Source organism: Trichoplax adhaerens, genomic scaffold (assembly GCF_000150275.1).
Source record: "Trichoplax adhaerens TRIADscaffold_10 genomic scaffold, whole genome shotgun sequence".
NCBI lineage: Eukaryota > Metazoa > Placozoa > Uniplacotomia > Trichoplacea > Trichoplacidae > Trichoplax > Trichoplax adhaerens.
The window spans coordinates 797,526-815,150 of NW_002060952.1; the positions used below are offsets into that span (position 1 = coordinate 797,526).

At 32.6% G+C, this 17,625-nt stretch overlaps 1 protein-coding gene across 1 annotated transcript; it reads right to left on the reverse strand.

The window, feature by feature from the left end:
• Positions 1-8,812: 8,812 nt before the first annotated feature.
• On the reverse strand, positions 8,813-10,007 carry TRIADDRAFT_59251 (uncharacterized protein; the record flags this gene model as incomplete). Its single annotated transcript, XM_002115346.1, has 4 exons — positions 8,813-8,989; positions 9,194-9,326; positions 9,451-9,581; positions 9,984-10,007. The coding sequence occupies 4 exons, from the start codon at positions 10,005-10,007 to the stop codon at positions 8,813-8,815; spliced, it is 465 nt and encodes a 154-aa protein (XP_002115382.1).
• Between the last annotated feature and the right edge of the window lie 7,618 nt (positions 10,008-17,625).

Below are 17,625 nucleotides of genomic sequence, written 5' to 3' on the forward strand. Positions count from 1 at the left end.
TTTCAGAACATGAAACTAGCGATTTTACTACATGCCATGTTTGGAAATGTGCACTTTAGACACAACGATGAATTTCGATAGACCGAAAAGTAGTATCTGTTTATAATTTTTATATCAGAACGATTTATGGTTTTTAAATTAACAAAAGCAAATTCCTAAAATGTGTTGCTAATTTGCTTTAGTTTAACAGCGCTGTAACTAGGATCTGCATTATCATCTACTTTGTATATGAATTGTGATACTTAATTACTTATTAAGATATTTACTATAATCGGTGATTCGATCCTAATAAGCTTATTAACTGAAATGCGCATGATTAACTATACTATGCACCAATAACACCTGAATAATGTCCCTATTCAAGTGTTCATGGATGATTATAAGTTACGATTTTAAAGGGATTGATAATTACATATGTTCATTATTAAAGATAAATTAGAAATCAATTTTATTTCAGACATAGGCGTTACCGACGGTAATTAGTAGCGCTTGCTAGCGCTATATATGTGATACGTAAAAATGCTACACTCTGTTTTATTATAATATTGAGATAATTATTAATATTCTGGCCAATTTATATATTCTGACGATAACGCAGGTGCAAATTAGGACTGGATGGATAATTCAACTTGTCTACTTGCGAAAGTGTCAAATTTGGAGCATAAATATGATTGACTAACTGGTCACTTTCGTTCACAATGAGTGGAAAGGGTCACCCACAACTGCTATTATAGTATAGCTATAACTATATTTAAAGCTATTCAACAACTGCCAGTGCTATATATGAATGGCTATATCGGTTCACAATGAACGAGAATAGTGACGGTCAGTATCCGTTCATTATACGGTATAGCAATATTTAAACTCGGTAATGCGACTGTATTATGCTGTTCATTATACGTGAAGCAATAAGCAATAAATAACTTATATCTATAAAAAAAACATAAAGATATTTTATTTTAGTATATTGTTATTATTAGAAGATACTAGTACAAACTCACGTCGCTTTGCTGACGGTTTACGATAATGTACTTATTTGTTAATAATTAACAGATAGTATTACCATTCGACATTATTTATATCCCGGTAATAGCCAGGCACTACTATATTCACAGCTATGCTTGTAGAATACTACTTTTCAATAATGCATTCACGGATGAAATGCTATATTAAGATTAGTTGATGGTCCAAAGCACATTATGATAACTAATGTACGGTGATAGACATACCAAGTTAAGATTAGTAGGTACTGAAAGATATCGACAGTGCGGTACAATGTCCTTGGTACTGTGGTCAATTCTATATCAATCATTATAATGTGTCTAAGGGATCGCTTGAGTATGCAAGTAAAGCTTGCTCTGTTGATAGAAACTGTTATAAGAAAATGTAACAATCAAAATGGCTGTGTAGAAAACTCTATAAAAATTCTATGTTTATTCAATTTTCATCAGAATATTACATCAAATCAAAATTTAAAGGCCCAGTGGCCACCCTTAGTGATATAACGAATACTATTTTAATAATCAGTACTCTGCAGAAATTACTACTTTAGAGCTATTCGTTTTACATGAAGAAATCTGGAGGTAAAAAGTACTGTAGGAATCTTATACTGACCTATTGAAATGAACCCATAATCAGAGTCATCGAACAGTAGTATGATGAAAAACTCTACAGTATACGTATAGTAAGAATAGATATGGATAGCTAAATATGCACAGTGACCGATATATACAGTATAATAGCAATTCCCGTACACCTCGAACAGATATAAAGAGGCATATATATCAAAATAGTTTTGAAATCAGATATAAGGGTTCACTTTCAAAGATAGATCATGCTCGATGAGAGTTGATAAGCGGTAAATGGTGGAATGAGTAAGCGTAACAACCAGCCAGTCAGCCAGCTAGCCAGGGAGACAGCTTCTCAAAAGTATATATATTTATAAGATAAGGTAATTTAAATTTAAATTATGTAGGTGATGAGTTATACAGTATTCAATATATTAGATGCAGATTATCATTTGTCAAATTTGAGTATAAATATCATTGACAAGGCAATTTAAATTATGTTGTTGATAAATTATACAGTGTGAAATGTATTAAGTAGAGAGCATCATTTGTCAAATTTAAGTATAAATATTATTGATAAAGTGATTTAAATTATGTTGGTATTAGTTTAAACATACAGTGTTAAACGTATTAAATAGAGAGCATCATTTGTTAGTAAACAACAAGAAATAGGTGAATAATGACAATTCAGCTTTGAAATTTTTGAATTTCTCATGATCTATTTACATGTACTAAGATTTACCTCAACAGTAGAATTGCCATTTATCGAATATTCATCTTCTATTAGGTACTACCGTATAAATTAAGCTTTAATATAACTTACAAAAGATACATTGAAGACATGTAGCCTAGTGCAAATAATCATTAATGAAAATTTAGTGTTAATGAGGGTAACTGCTACTACTCTAAGCAATACATTATAATTGTTATACGATTATGATACAGATAGTCCACTCAGTGACCTGTTTAGCGTTAATACAACGTAGTTTAAATGCTAAGAAATATGGGAATCTCGAGTAGATCTTGAATAATAAATAGCAACCGAATATAAAAAATGAAATTCTTTAAAACTGGAAGATTAAGGTACAGAAAATATAAAATACGCGAAATATTAAGAAAATAGAATTAATAAAGATATGTTAATACGATGAGCGAATTTCTAATATAATACAAGATATCTATTTGCTGTTAATAGGCGATGCAATATATCTTCCATGCAATGTATAATTGTTGTAATTCATCGAGTTCTATGTCGTCATCCATGACGGCATCAGTTATAGTGCTTGAGCGAATTAGAGCTGAGATAGTTGTTATTGGTGATTTCGAGCACAATTGAAGAATTTTAAAACCATAAACATTGACTATGTTTTTATTCGTCTCGTGTCAATGAAATAGAATAGATATTATGTAAGATCTTCAACTTTGAATGATAATATTTAAATGGTACTCTTAACGACTATTGACATAAAAAAATATTGAGAAATAAATTAGTCACAGTCCAACTATCCCGATCTAAAGAGAGTCAATTAAATTGAGGAAACAAAAGATTTTTTAGATATATGAGTTCAATATCATTTAAACTCGATAGGTATGCATATTGATAATAAGCCGTGATTTGGAGATAGAACTTGACTCTAATTTCGATTATGAAAATATCCATCATTGGAGATATTGAAAGGTAAAGAAGGTATTGTGAAAATTCTAATGATCGAATTGATTTATTGTCAAGGCACAGTCGGCTTTATTTCTTGGAACAAACACTTTAGGAAGTCATCCATTTAAATTACGGACAATAAATCAATGATTAATATGGAGACTTTTATTTATTTCTCTTCATTTTGATCTTTTCTCTATACAAACTATTGTTGAATGTATTTTGCTTTCATTTACGGCTTAAATGCGTCTAGATAGTATAAGCGCTAATTAAGAGGACAGATAATAGCCCAAATCAAGGAAGGTCATCAATACGATTGCATGGATAGACTATTGTTGAAGAGATGACATCAAATTAGGCCCATATATTTATCAAGCACTGGCTGCTTTATCCTTGTTGTTTCTGAATGAAAAAGTGATGCATTATTTATCATCAGATACAATTGAATGTTATTAGGAAAGTGCCTTGAATTTTTTCAGGTTATTTTTTAAATCAATCTTGCGGATGTTAATCTCTTACAAGTTGAACGTTTTGTTACTATTTAAGCATCCAAATATAGTCATTAGTGATTCGAATTACAAATCGCTGTAATACACCCATTGCTACAGTTTTAAGATAGTATTTTTAAATGTAGACTAGGCGCAAAACTACTCTTCTACATTGAATTTTCATATCCTATTGGTAGTCTTTCCCTTTTGTAGTGTTGATGAAATTTTGGATTACAACGCTTATCGTTACCAATAACCATTTGTTTAAAGTTATTCTGTGCTATAGCAATCACACCAATAACTCTTACTTTCATATTAAAGGTAGAATTACTGCATCACTACTATTAATTGGATCGATGTGATAAAAACGGAGTATCGACCGACAACAAATGTAATAAGAAATACAATTTATAATCCAACACTATGGATAATTTAAGTCATAATCAACCTCAACTCTTGCATCAGTTAAGTATTGCACCTCACGTAATAATATCTTTGTGCTTACTATTAATCAGTATTGTAAGTTTAGTTGGAAATTTAACCTCATTATATGTAATCCGTAAAATTCTATCATTTCATACTCAACAATGGTTTCTGATATCGGTGATAATTGTCATCAATATAATCCTTGGATTATCTATACTGCCGACAACTGTCATTGCGTTCATACTCAACTATAACATATTCTCTTCATCCACATGTACATTTTTAGGATTTCTTTCTGCGTTTACTAATTTGATTCAGGCCTTTATCGTTGCTTTGACGTTAGTCCATCAAATTGCTCACTTAAATCCGACGTATCTATGTATTCGACATCGTGGTTATAAAAAATTATCCAAACCTTACTTAATTCTATGCACTATTCTGACCTTCTTTTTCGCCATGTTACCGTTACTCAACATGGCAACTATCGGACTAGGTGAATACAAGATGATTTCTTCGATACAAAATTGTTGGATTGATATCGGTGGCCCTAATAATAGGATAGTCTCGATCATATTTATATCTTGCTTTTTCTTGCCATATCTATTCTGCCTGTTCTGGTTGCTCGATCTGATATTATTATCGTTATCCAAGACGATATCGGGTGTGCAGTATCAATATCCTAGTCAAAATGGTGGCAGTAACGTTATACTACGGACAATTTCAACATTAATCATTGCTTATTTAAGTCTCAATTTGCCCAATATCGTTAAAATATCGGTTGAAAGAATATCACCAGGGAGAATATCTTCAACATTACAAATGTTATTCACTTGGTTAGGATTCTTTTTTACTACTATCACACCAATAATTATGGCTTGTAATCATTCCGAATTTACTCAAGTCTATGCTCGTCTAGGAAAATTAATCCGATCTTCAACAAGCAACAATGTAGTCCATCCAAGTGGTCGCTCCACTCCTAGGAAAACTACCATTCCTATAATTAAAATTGATAAAGTGGACAATAGTTTGTATCCTACAACAGAGGCAAAAAACATTTATAACATCAAAAAAAGCACTAATGAAGAGGCTAATCAGAAATATCTTTCTGTGGGCAAGTCATTAAGTTGCAATAAGCCTTACATGCATAAATCCGATGATATCGAATCTAAGGCTTCAGCAACTGCACGAGTTAGCGCAGTCTAATTGCAATTATAGTAATATTAGCTAGTATTTCCCGCTCATTCTAAATTAAATACTAAGGTCAGCTTTCTCTTAGTACATTAGCGTAAATCTTCTTATAATCTAAAGAAACGATAGATCTCTACAGTACAATATGGATAAGATGAAGATAAATTTCTATATCGCTATTTGCTATCACTTTGTGCTGTTAACAAGGCATTATATCAAATACCCTGCTGTTGTATTTTACCTCTTATGATGTTGCGATCCTTTTTGATATCATTGTTCACTACCAACATAATACAGTATTTTAACTGACAGATTTAAGATGATTGGATTAGCACGTGCATTATTGACATACATGACATTATTAAGTTGGTTTCTGGCTCAGGAAATACCGATATTTCGATGGAATCTGTAAGAACAGAGAATCAAATCGCAAAAAAATCTTACTAATATCATACTACCTTTTGTTACTATCATTTTTAACACGGCTTTAGCCTCTATAAATAATCTGAAATCAGATAATCTATTTCTGATAATGTACTTGTATTTTGGTTTAGGATAAATATATGCTGAAAGAGTGATACTAGAATGTAATTGCTGTTAAATCTCGAATTTTATACTTCTTAACTCGTCTATAAGACTCCAAAGTTATCCCTAATATTGCGATCATGGCTCAGCTTCGTGACATCACTATAGGTGTAATTTAGGAAGCTGTCTCTTGATATATTATCCATGAAGATGGAGTAGTAAATGAGTTACGGACTAGATAGTTCGCTATTTTATGTTAGTTTTTACGAGAGCTTATTTATTTTCAATTTCTCTTTTGTCTCTCCTATCGTATTCTACTGATACTTTCTTTAGATTGGTATTATAGAATTTAATTTCTCATAATATTATGTCCGCTGTATTAATATTATCTAAAAATTGTCTTTCGAATAAGAAGATTAATAGCAACTACTGAGGAATTAATAGAAAGAATATTATTACTAAATAAACATTAGTAAATAGTATTTCGTTAGATAAGAAATTTTACAATACTATAATAACATATCATTTAAATCTGTGTGAATTAATATTGTATATATATTTGTGGTATATCTTTGCAGTGATATTCACTTAGATTATTTAATAATTTATGGCATAGAAAGAAGGAGGCGAGAGAGAAAACCTAATTTTACAAACTTTTACTTTAAACTGCTAGGTTTCGGTTAATTACTCGTATCTATAGTTAGGATGGTTTAATAATTAAATAAATTAAAAATACGTCAAAGAATTTGAATTGCGGATAGATAGTATTCAAATATATTTGGAGTATTCTTATCGAACTTCTGACCGACACTATGGTAATGGTCACTGTCGCAAAACAACTTTCGTGATCGTATCTGAACTAGTCTATCTACTCCTATGGTTCTCTGACTAACTCCGGAGATCCTCACCAAGGGAAAACTAACTTCTTCCTATACTATAGTAATCGAGTCAAACGATAGGTTTAGATTAATAAATATATTTATTACTAGCCCGTTTATGTTAGTACCGGTGTACTCTACGTTAGCCTCTGTGGAACTGAGATTAAAAATTAATAATCAAGCTTATATACAATTTCATATGTCAGACAAACAACAGGAAGAGAGTCGCGGGCGGGGAAGCGAGCGGTAGTGTGGCGTAACCCGAGTTGCCGTGATACCCTACAAAGCCCGCGCGGCACGCGCAAACAGTAAAGAAACACTGACTAAGAGAACAGGAGTGAGTGGATAGATCAATGGGTTAGTTGATAAGTACATGGCCCGGTGCTAATCTTTCACCTTAAATTATATAATGTGCAATACAGGCTTGCTATAGACTATAGTGCAATCTAGTAATAACAACGTTAAATTATTACACATAGATTACAAAATATTAATTATACTTAATTTATAGTATTTTAGTCGTAGTGCTTTGTGAAATCTAAGAGCGATTGACAGATCAGACTATTTAAGTTACTACCGTAAGAACGACCTAAATATTGCGATAGATGTTTCAATAACGATAAATTGGTATACTTTTTGTATCTGAATTGCAGATACTATAATCACCTCACAGATGCAGCCGATCTCTTCTTCTACAAGGCCTGATTTATGTGATAAAGAAGAATAAACAAGAACTTGACCTTCTATTTAAGTTACTTTTAACCACTTTATTCATAGATCTAATTACATAAATACGTGTTAGACTTGATTGTAATGATATCGTCTAAAGTAAGTTAAACCATAATATCCATATCTATTGATGAGAGCATTGCGATTTGTTTATGGGTAATAATAGTTAGAATACCTTAATTTACATTTTATATATATGATGAATTTTATGCTGAAAATTGTATCAGGATTGAACGCCTTTGCAAACAATATTAATATAAATAGGGCACAACTTCAATAAATGATTGATTATAATTCACAGTATCAGGTATTGCTATTCTTTAGTTTGCTGCATTTCATTAGGCATGCTTCTAACGTTATTATTGGCCTTGCAAAGTAAGTATTGAAAGTATTTTTGGGATAAGATGATTAGCTCATTCGTAGTTTAAAAATAGTACAGCATTCGCGATAGGAAATCATGTAATTAGAGTAATAGCTCAGATGTATTTTATTATTCGATAGATCTCTTTAAATAATTCATAAGAGAATCAGCCGGGACTGTTGTAATGTGTTGTGATTCGAGGCTCTTTAGGAGGTAATTTCTCCTGATTAACGGCATACATCTCGTAGCTTAGTTTGTTTACTATTGCAGCTAGATGACAAATTATGTATTATTGCAACGGTGTCTTCCGTAGAAGTAGAGTTGTATAGTTATAGTGCGATACATCTATTAATATGAATAGGTATCATATCATATTCATTTATAAAAGTCTCAATAATGTGTTTAGAAGGCGCAACAGTTAGGCTCTTTGCATTGCCTATTTACGGAGCATTCCGAGGATAGTTTAATACTAAACATAGTAATAAAGATGCAAAAGAGAAGGCAGATACAAGAAAGTATTAACTCAGAACTAATTATGTCAGTAAAACTATTATTCAATTTCTGAACATATAAGCTCTTGTTACTTTTTAGCTTTAAAAGTTCGAAATAAAGCATTTAAAAAGCGATTCGTTATATTGTAATGAAATGGTAGTGTAATTATTTCATTGCATGTACGAATATAAGCTAAATTCAATCGTAGCATTATTTTATGATTATTTTGGGTACGCTATAATTAAACATATAAAGATCAGACGCCTGTTCGAAACACTTGTTCCGTAGCGATAGAAAAACACATCTTGAACCTATCATTTTCAATAGCAAACGTTCTGTCGTTGCTGTAGTTGAATGGTAATGGGTACGTCAATGCCAGTTACCATGATAAGCTAGAAGCAAAATTTTATATAACTACCGGTAAATATCTATCGGTTAAGTTTGATTATTTATAAGCCGAACCCGTATTTTACTTGTATAGACGCACGGCACATACGAATATATTACACTTTATCAGTCCTTTCTTGGCCAGTTTCTTGATAAAATTGGTTTAAGGTGTTAACATTTTCTAATAGTAAATCTGTATACTTCCTGAGATCTTCAAGTGTTTCTGATTCACTACGATCTTTTCCTAATGCTTTTATGAAGTTTTTTCTATAAGGTGAAGCTTTAACAGCCAACTTTAGCATGATGAGGAAAAATATAAAGTTAGTTAGCTAGTATGGTATTGATATAAAACTTTCCCATTCATTCACGCAGTACATTATAAAATGGATAACTTTTATAACACATTCTATTTGCAACGAAATCGTACGATACCTATTCAATAATATGCAGTACAACAAATACGACGTAAAATATCGGCAAAGTGTAGCAAAGCTTACCGAAAAGATTCCTTTGACTATGAAACCGTGATATCGTCGAAGAGTTTGTTCGTAAGCTGTAGAAGCACAAACAGATACTTCGTCTGTAGTTTTAACTAATAAATCTAGCAAAACTGCAATAAAATTCAAAGCCCTAAAAAACATAAAGTAAAGGAGAATATTGTAAGCTAGGTAAAAGAGTGAAGAAAAAATAATAATATATATAAAATTCTTATTTTAAGGTGAAAAGATTAGAAATCCGTTCAAGATGAGGCGACCTTTTAAGCCATAGTAGAGCATCGGTAGCAGAATTTTTGACACCGGTAGTTTTTTCTGCAATCTCGCTACGTACAATTTCTTGTAGTGTGTGATACTTTTCTCTATTTTGCTCGAATTTCTTGGTCAGCTTCTGTATTGGGGATTAAGTACGTTAATAATAATCCAATAATATCAGCTACATGATTACTTGTACACCACGCGATAAAATCTTAGTACGGAATTAAGCCATGAGTAGTGACTCAGATATACAGTAATGTTGTTCTTTCGTCTCGTTACGCAAGTTGCTATTCAATTTCATCATCAATCAGCCTATTTCGACTTGTTCATAGCAAGTATAAGCTATCCGCCTCGCACGTGTATTGTTCGCGCAAGATTGTGATTTAGTAACTACGTTTACATCTAACTGTAGCTTAGTACTATGATAGCTAATAGATTTGTAGGCTTAAAAGGAACTATGTAAGATATACTTGTATAGCAGCTGATAACAGTTCTGTTACGGTTCTTTCGTAAAGAACATCTTCTTGTAACTTACAGAGATATTGCCATTAATATCCATTTTAACAACGGAAAATGCCGATCCGAAAACCTCTAGAATGAAATTAGATTATCAATTTATTCAGCGATGTCTACATGAAGGAGGAAAACTAGTAATACATTGAGTTAGAAGATTGCATAGTTATTTTACTGCTGCTACACTGGTTACGATACTATGCAGCCATTATACTGTAAAAGTTGCTAAAACATTCTAACGGAGTAATGTTATATATAACGACGTCCTTTAAGATTCCAGGAGTTTATTTAACATTCAGACCAAATTTGAGCTGCTTACAATAAAAAGATTTTAGTAAAAGATATTGGCATAGGTTCAAATCTGAAATGTTAGGCCAAAGGAAGAAATTTTTGGTGGATGATTAAGATAAGCTTAAAATTGTATTTGCTGAATTATATTTGTTTTTGCTTACAAAGCTTCCAGTACAAGCATCACCTATTTGTATGCCAAGTCATAACGTATTAAATGAGGCGACGATGCTATAGTTAGTAATGAAACTTGAACGGTTTTATCCGTAAGAAAGTGAAAAATATCGGTATAAGTGTTTGGATTTATCTTCTAGGCTATTACTCTTTATACAACACGATGGCCACTTTGTTTCAGAGAATGATAATTAATTAATATTAAAACAGTAATGTTTAGAGCCTCAATTCCCAGCATTATTTTTAATAATGAAAAGATTGGAAGATAAATCTGTCAAACTGTTAGTATAATACTGCATTTTTTTATTTAACAATGCTGACTTCTGTAAATGGATGATGGTCAATTTATTAATTTACAGTTGATTTTAATCCATAGCTCTCAATGACTAAATGACGATCAGGCTGGCCATAGTAATGCGATCATTTATTCTAAACTATAAGCTACTTCTATCCATTGCTGTCAATGACAAGAGCAAATTATGACCAATCAGAATACTTGTTGTCACAGGAATACGATCATTTATTTTAAAATTAGCGATTTCAATCCATTGCTCTTAATGATGAGAACAAACGATGATCGATCAGCAGACTTGTTGTCACAGCAATACGATTATTGTAAAATTAGTGCTTTCTATCGATTGCTCTCCATGACGAGAACAAAATAGGATCTCTTGGCAGACTTAGTGTTACAGGAATACCATCACTTACCACTCCATTAACTATTTCTATCTATTACTCTCAGTGCAAAGAACAAGTGATGATCAATTAATAGACTTGTTGTTACAGGAACACAATCATGGGCGTATAATAACATTAGCGATTTGCATTCATTGCTATCTATGACGAGAACAAGTGATGATCAATCAGCAGACTTGTTCTCGGAAAACACAATCACTTATTGGTCATTACACATCAAGTTAGCGGTATCAATCCTTTGCAATCTCAGAGGAGAGCAAATGTTTATGTATCAACAGACTTGTTGTCACAGGAATACCATCATTAATGATAAAATGAGTATTATTGTGGTTAAGATAGAATAATCAATTCTCTTTTCAGCAGAGAATCTCTAACGGAAAGTTGAACAATATGTTTACGCCGACATTAGATCAAAATGCAAAACAAAGCATCATCTACTTGGTGTTCTATCAACTTACCGAAAATTGTGGTTAAATCGCGACAAGCATCGAGGAAAGCTTCAGTTTTAATCTCTTTATCTTCACTAGTGGATTGAAAAGTATCGATTGCCAACTTTCGCCATGATTGATAGATTCAGAAAATGCAATGCTTGGAGGAGCTGATGATGAAGTTTCTAATCAGAGTGTTAAAAGACGATGATTGGAGGTGCAATCGTCCAGCCAGTAGTTTGACGTTGATAACCATGAAAAGAAATAGTGCAAATAGTATGAAACTGGAAAACGAAATGGAGCAGTGACCAGCTTGTCATTCCTTCATCCCCTGTGCTGTACCGTACCGCTACTGACGTACAGTACAGTGTACAGTACGTACTCAGGCACAGTGCATTGTACCGTGAATTACTACAGTACTTACATTGTACTGGAAGGACGGGAGGTATGGACTACCGGAAGAGTCGTCTCTGATGATATTTACCTAGATACTAGATAAAATTTAAGCGCATCGCGATGATTTAATTGAATTGATTGATTTACTTATATAGTACTGTAGTGTCTCGGATATCCATATCCTTAATTTAGGATCGAGATCGTCTCCCCTGCAGAAGGAAATTTGCATCCAGCACCCGCTTGAGTGAACATTCCATTTCCTTTTCCACGATAATTGGTTGATTAATTGGTTGCAGTATCGTCATTTTTCGTACGTGATTTATGCACAAACGGCTTAATCATTTTTCCATTGACGATCTTGATGAGGTGCGAAAGTCGTCTTAGCTAGTTGATTGCCAATGGCGAAATTACGTGTTGGCATGATTGATGGACTCAATCAATCGGTTATTGATGCTTGCCATAAAATTTCCGTCTCGACAGGTTATTCAACGGTTGTAATATTGATTGGCTTGTAGCCAATTTTAGATTGATTGGATATGTTTCAGTTATTTACAGCATGACTCTACCCAGGTATTGCTGGATACTATAACTCAATCTTGGAATGAATCAATTGCATGCTCAATAAATTTTTGCTGTTGATCTAGTCAAAGAGTTAACATTGGTAGAGTGTACTGTATGACGTAGATCATTGATTACTATTTCAGCAAATGCATGATGAGCTGGCACTTTTTGATGATAAAGTTTGCCGTCCTTCGTTAATAACAGTTATCTCCAATGAATGCAAATGTGTAGGCTGGAAAGCAGCTTATTGATATTGGATGACACTTTATTCAGTAATGGTGCTTTATATTTTACCACTAGTAACTGACTTTATTTCTGCCAAAGTTGAGGTCATTGCAAGACAGGCATCTATTTCTATCACGGTAAATATAAAGATCTATTCAATTCTTAAGATTGACTGGTTCGTAACTACAACATCGTTCACGATTGCTAGCTACAATAAACTACTTGTATCATAGGAGGTTTCTTCAATGAGACGAAAATTACTCTCAAAGTATGCTTTAATGCCAATCAACGGAAGTCATTTGTATCAGATGCTCATTGATAAAATGGCCGTTATAACTACTGGTATATGTTCTACCAGATACAGTAGTTGTGAATTGTGTAACGCATTTTGATTAGCTTGCTTATTGATGATTTTTATGCGATTCCTTTTGTAGGCTGCCAGCAGTGAGTATAAGAAGCCTGAAGATTTTTAAGTGCAAACGTAGAATACCTACTACTAGACAGATTTGACAGGTATCAATAATGCTACATTCTTAATTCAACTTTGTAGTTTAGATCATTTACTGGATGGAGGATTATACACTGGTGAAGTCGTCGAGTTTATTGGCAAGTCTGGTAGCGGAAAGTCACAGGTGTAGAAACATCATCAATGTGCTTTGTGCGCATATGATTACTATGAAGAGTCGTAATTAATTGCTCGAAATTGTAATGACCTCTTACAAGTGCTTAAACTATGTACAGTATTCAATTTGCGAGCAATCTTTGCTACCTAGCTAAGTAGCTATTCGCTATTAAAGTTGTATCGGTACTAAATTTACATATATAAAGTTTGATCAGATCGATTTACTAGAATGTGTAGCTATTACAATAATATTACAATAACGTTAAGTGTTGTAATTTTGGGACAGATTTGCATGCATATAGCTGGATTTAGTGCATCAACGACGTCAAATGGGACAATTTATATTGATACATGTGGCTCAATACAACCTAGTCGAATAAATGAAATTGTTAAAGAACATTTTTCTCATAATTCAATGGTAAAATCACTCGTAACTAATTAATTTTAATTCGCACCAGGATAAAATTAATGACATAAAAACATTTTTAGGAAAATCATGACGCGTTATCTAGACTTCTCTGTGTTAGAGTGCACGATATCTTTGAGTTAATATCCACGCTGCAGGGGTTACAAGAGAAATTAAATTTTGAAGTAAGCATGTTCTTTTTTGCCATCATTATGTATGCTCGCGACAAAAATTTAACAGAGAAAATTTCATGCTTTACCTAGTGTTCAGGCATTTATGGCAAACTTCGGTTACTAATAATTGATTCAATAGCTTCGGTAATTACACCGGTACTAACGATACCCAATAATCATGGTAAATTGTCATTCGTTTTTAGGATGCCTTGATACATTTTGCTATTTTTAATAGTTTATGATATCTTGATTTAGGGCACTCACTTATGACCTCATTAGCGAGAATTTTACGAGTGTTAGCTGTTGAATGCGGAATTTGTGTTTTGGTAGCTTTCCTAGCTAATGTTCATAAAAAATACATACTCTTATAATAATGAAGAATAGTATCTTATATTACTAATTATATAATTACTATATGTGACAACGAATTTATGATAGGTGACCAATTTTACTGTTACTGGCGGTAATGCAGCACTCGGTCGAACGTGGTCTTCCGTTCCTGATGTTAGGGTATCTATTCGTACTATTGAATCTTTCAAGACTACAAAGGGTAATGAACGGATTGCTACCCTCGTTAAGTCTAGTAGACAGGTACTGCTGGGATCGTAATTTTATGAAATGCTATTTAAATCGAACTACTAGCTCGCAACATCTAATTATTAATAATGATTATTATTTTTAGCCAACACAAATATCAACCAATTTCTATATTGGAGATGGTGGTTTATTATCCACTGCGCCGTGTAGCAGTAAATCACTTCTGAAGTAACTGTGAATATAGTACCAGATACTATTATAGGCTTGGTAAATTTGATGGATATTTTGATGACGTGGCTGGAATAAGTGATGTAATTAATTGGTTCAATGTGGCTAGCATCATAGGATATTAATTAAAAAGTTACATGTATATAGTGGAGATTTTAATACGGAGGTTGCTGATTATCACTCCTAAATCATACGAATCAGCATCGACGATACTGATATATACAGTACAGTGTTATCATAAATGACTCTATTCAATTTTTTGAGTATAGTGTATAATGACATAAATATGTATTCAGCTTCAATATTAATTAATGTGAAAAATCAATGATGTTATGTATAAATACGTAAGGTAAAACTGTTACTTTTATATTCATACTTCCGTTTGTGCAAGGTACTAATTAATAGCCACTAAAAATCATAGTATCTAGCTATTCGTTTGTTACCGTCTGTTAAATTTTGTATGATGTGATTGCACCAGCCCATGAGATAAAAATATAGATTTCGATTATGAGTATCTTTAGCCTCAACGTTGAATTTTGTATTATGCAGTCTTGATAATCGCTGTATCCATCGATGCTATGGCAATAAGTAAATTAATAAAAATGTAAGGAAATTCAGGTACTCATTTATGTTCATTTAAGAGTTGATAGCAGTACAGAACTATTTTAACCCATTTAGTATTTTGCACTAAGAGTAATGATGTCGATAACGTGGTGGAATATAGCAGTGGTATCACTATTTCTTTCGGAGATTTTACTCTTGATCGAATAAATTGCAAGAAATGTTTTTAAGATTTCAAATATGAATATTTATTGCTGATTCTTGCTGTTAAGTGTTTACTTCAAACTATGTGTTATAAATTATAATCCCTTCAACTAAAACTAGGGTAAAGTAGGCGTATTGCATTAAATATTGAAGTTATCGCCTTATCACACCGTTGATCACAGATATTCGCACACAACGTAAAAGTATTATATCGTCACGGTATAGTGTCTCGTTTCTTATCCTTTGTTTATTAATTAGGGGGAAAAATTTGTAATGATGCAGCCATATAGCTTCAATATGTATCTTGCAAATGTTAGGGATCATGTATATCATTTAAAGAACTATTACGTAAGGTTACTTATCAAATTTACAGTATACAACGTTCTACAATTAATTAATATAATTTATGTTACATTGATGTCATCGTAAAACACATCGTACGATATCATATTCTTACTTACATAGTTTCATAAATGATGTGAGATGACATTTTTCCATTACACTGTTCATAGTATTATAGGATTTACAATTTAATATCTAATAAGTATCCGTTCGATTATATAATCAATACTACTTTATTTCACTACTACAGCTGATGCAAGCTTAGATGCTCAGCTTCTCCTACTTGACATCCCTTGGTTGGCAAGAAGAACCTTGTCAATTTTGTTGTGTAACTCATTCAAACTATCCATTAATCGGTCATGGTTAATTTTGATTGATTCCACGCTTGCACCTATTTTATGCATTTTATGCTGTGCTCCTTCCATGTAAGCCTGGCTCTGACTTTTGTGATACGCATCATACAGTATCTTAATTAGGCAAATTGCAAATATGATAACTGCGGAAACAAGGGGTCTATCGGCCATTTCATCAAATAGAAATGATACGTTAGAAATTTTGTTTGCAACTGTCCATAGAATATGCTTACACCACAATGGACCAAAGTACATGTAACATATAAGTGTAAAAGAAAGGGTCATAAGACCAGTAGTGACGGAGAATATTCGTGCTGCTATATACCCAAGAATTAACCAGGTAAAAAATAATACTCTGTCATCAATATTGTGATTTGGTATGTTTGTATCTCTCCAATAGTGACCTTTACCTTGGATGAAAAGTAGAATGCAATTACTTTATATTATTCATTTAATTCTCTTACAGCTTTTGACTCCTGTATACTCGTATACAGGTATTGTATTAATGAATATAACATCAAGCAAAACTGCAATAATTTATAATCTAGATGATAAAAGTTTTTAGCCCATTGGTCTGTTCTATACTGTCCATACTATACAAGCAATGATGATTAAATTATCTCTTAAAGTACCTTGCATATGCCAGTTTTTTTTATTATACAAATCATGCACTTGCTAAGATATCTCACCGATTTTCTCTTGTTGCTCGTAAACAAGGTTCAATAAATTCTGGTATGAGTCATGCACTGCATTTAGGGCACGTTTGATATACGCTTGGACGGTATTTTCATTGTCATAACCGTAGGTGTCGGCAGTAGAATATTGAATATAAATTATTAGGCAGAAGAACATCAGACAGGCAGAAATTGATCCCATCGCCGTAATCGCATCGGTTACAAATTCTAAATAGAATACATAATACGCGTAAGATTCATGAAGGAAGCTTCTACAGCGTACGGAATGAAATACATGATGTAAATTACGCCTAAAAATAATAGTACATGTTTTAGAATGATAACTAGTGCATGACGTCTCGAGAACGGCGTATCGAGTGTTTTACATACTCGTATAGAGTTTCTAATTTTAAGAAGTACAAAACGGAAGAATTTCAATAATAACTAAGGCTTATCGCATTGTTTTAGCAGTTAACTGTAGTGAATTTTACCGTTGGTTATCTCAAATTCATAAACTGTGTAATAATAAAATCTGAGTAAATGCACCATAAATGAATAATAAAAACAAGCCTGTTAATTTATAGTGCATATGAACCATATACGCGTATTGTATTGAAGTTTCAAATATGCATACAGTGTAGTCAAGCATTTATATATGCGCAAGGACATGTGTTGTACTGTATTTATTTTTACCCTGATTCTGTTTTAGGACGCCAATTTTAACATCGCTTTGCTATAACATTATCAAAAGTTGGAGACTGAAAGTACAGTACAGTATTGCTAACGTAATTACTTA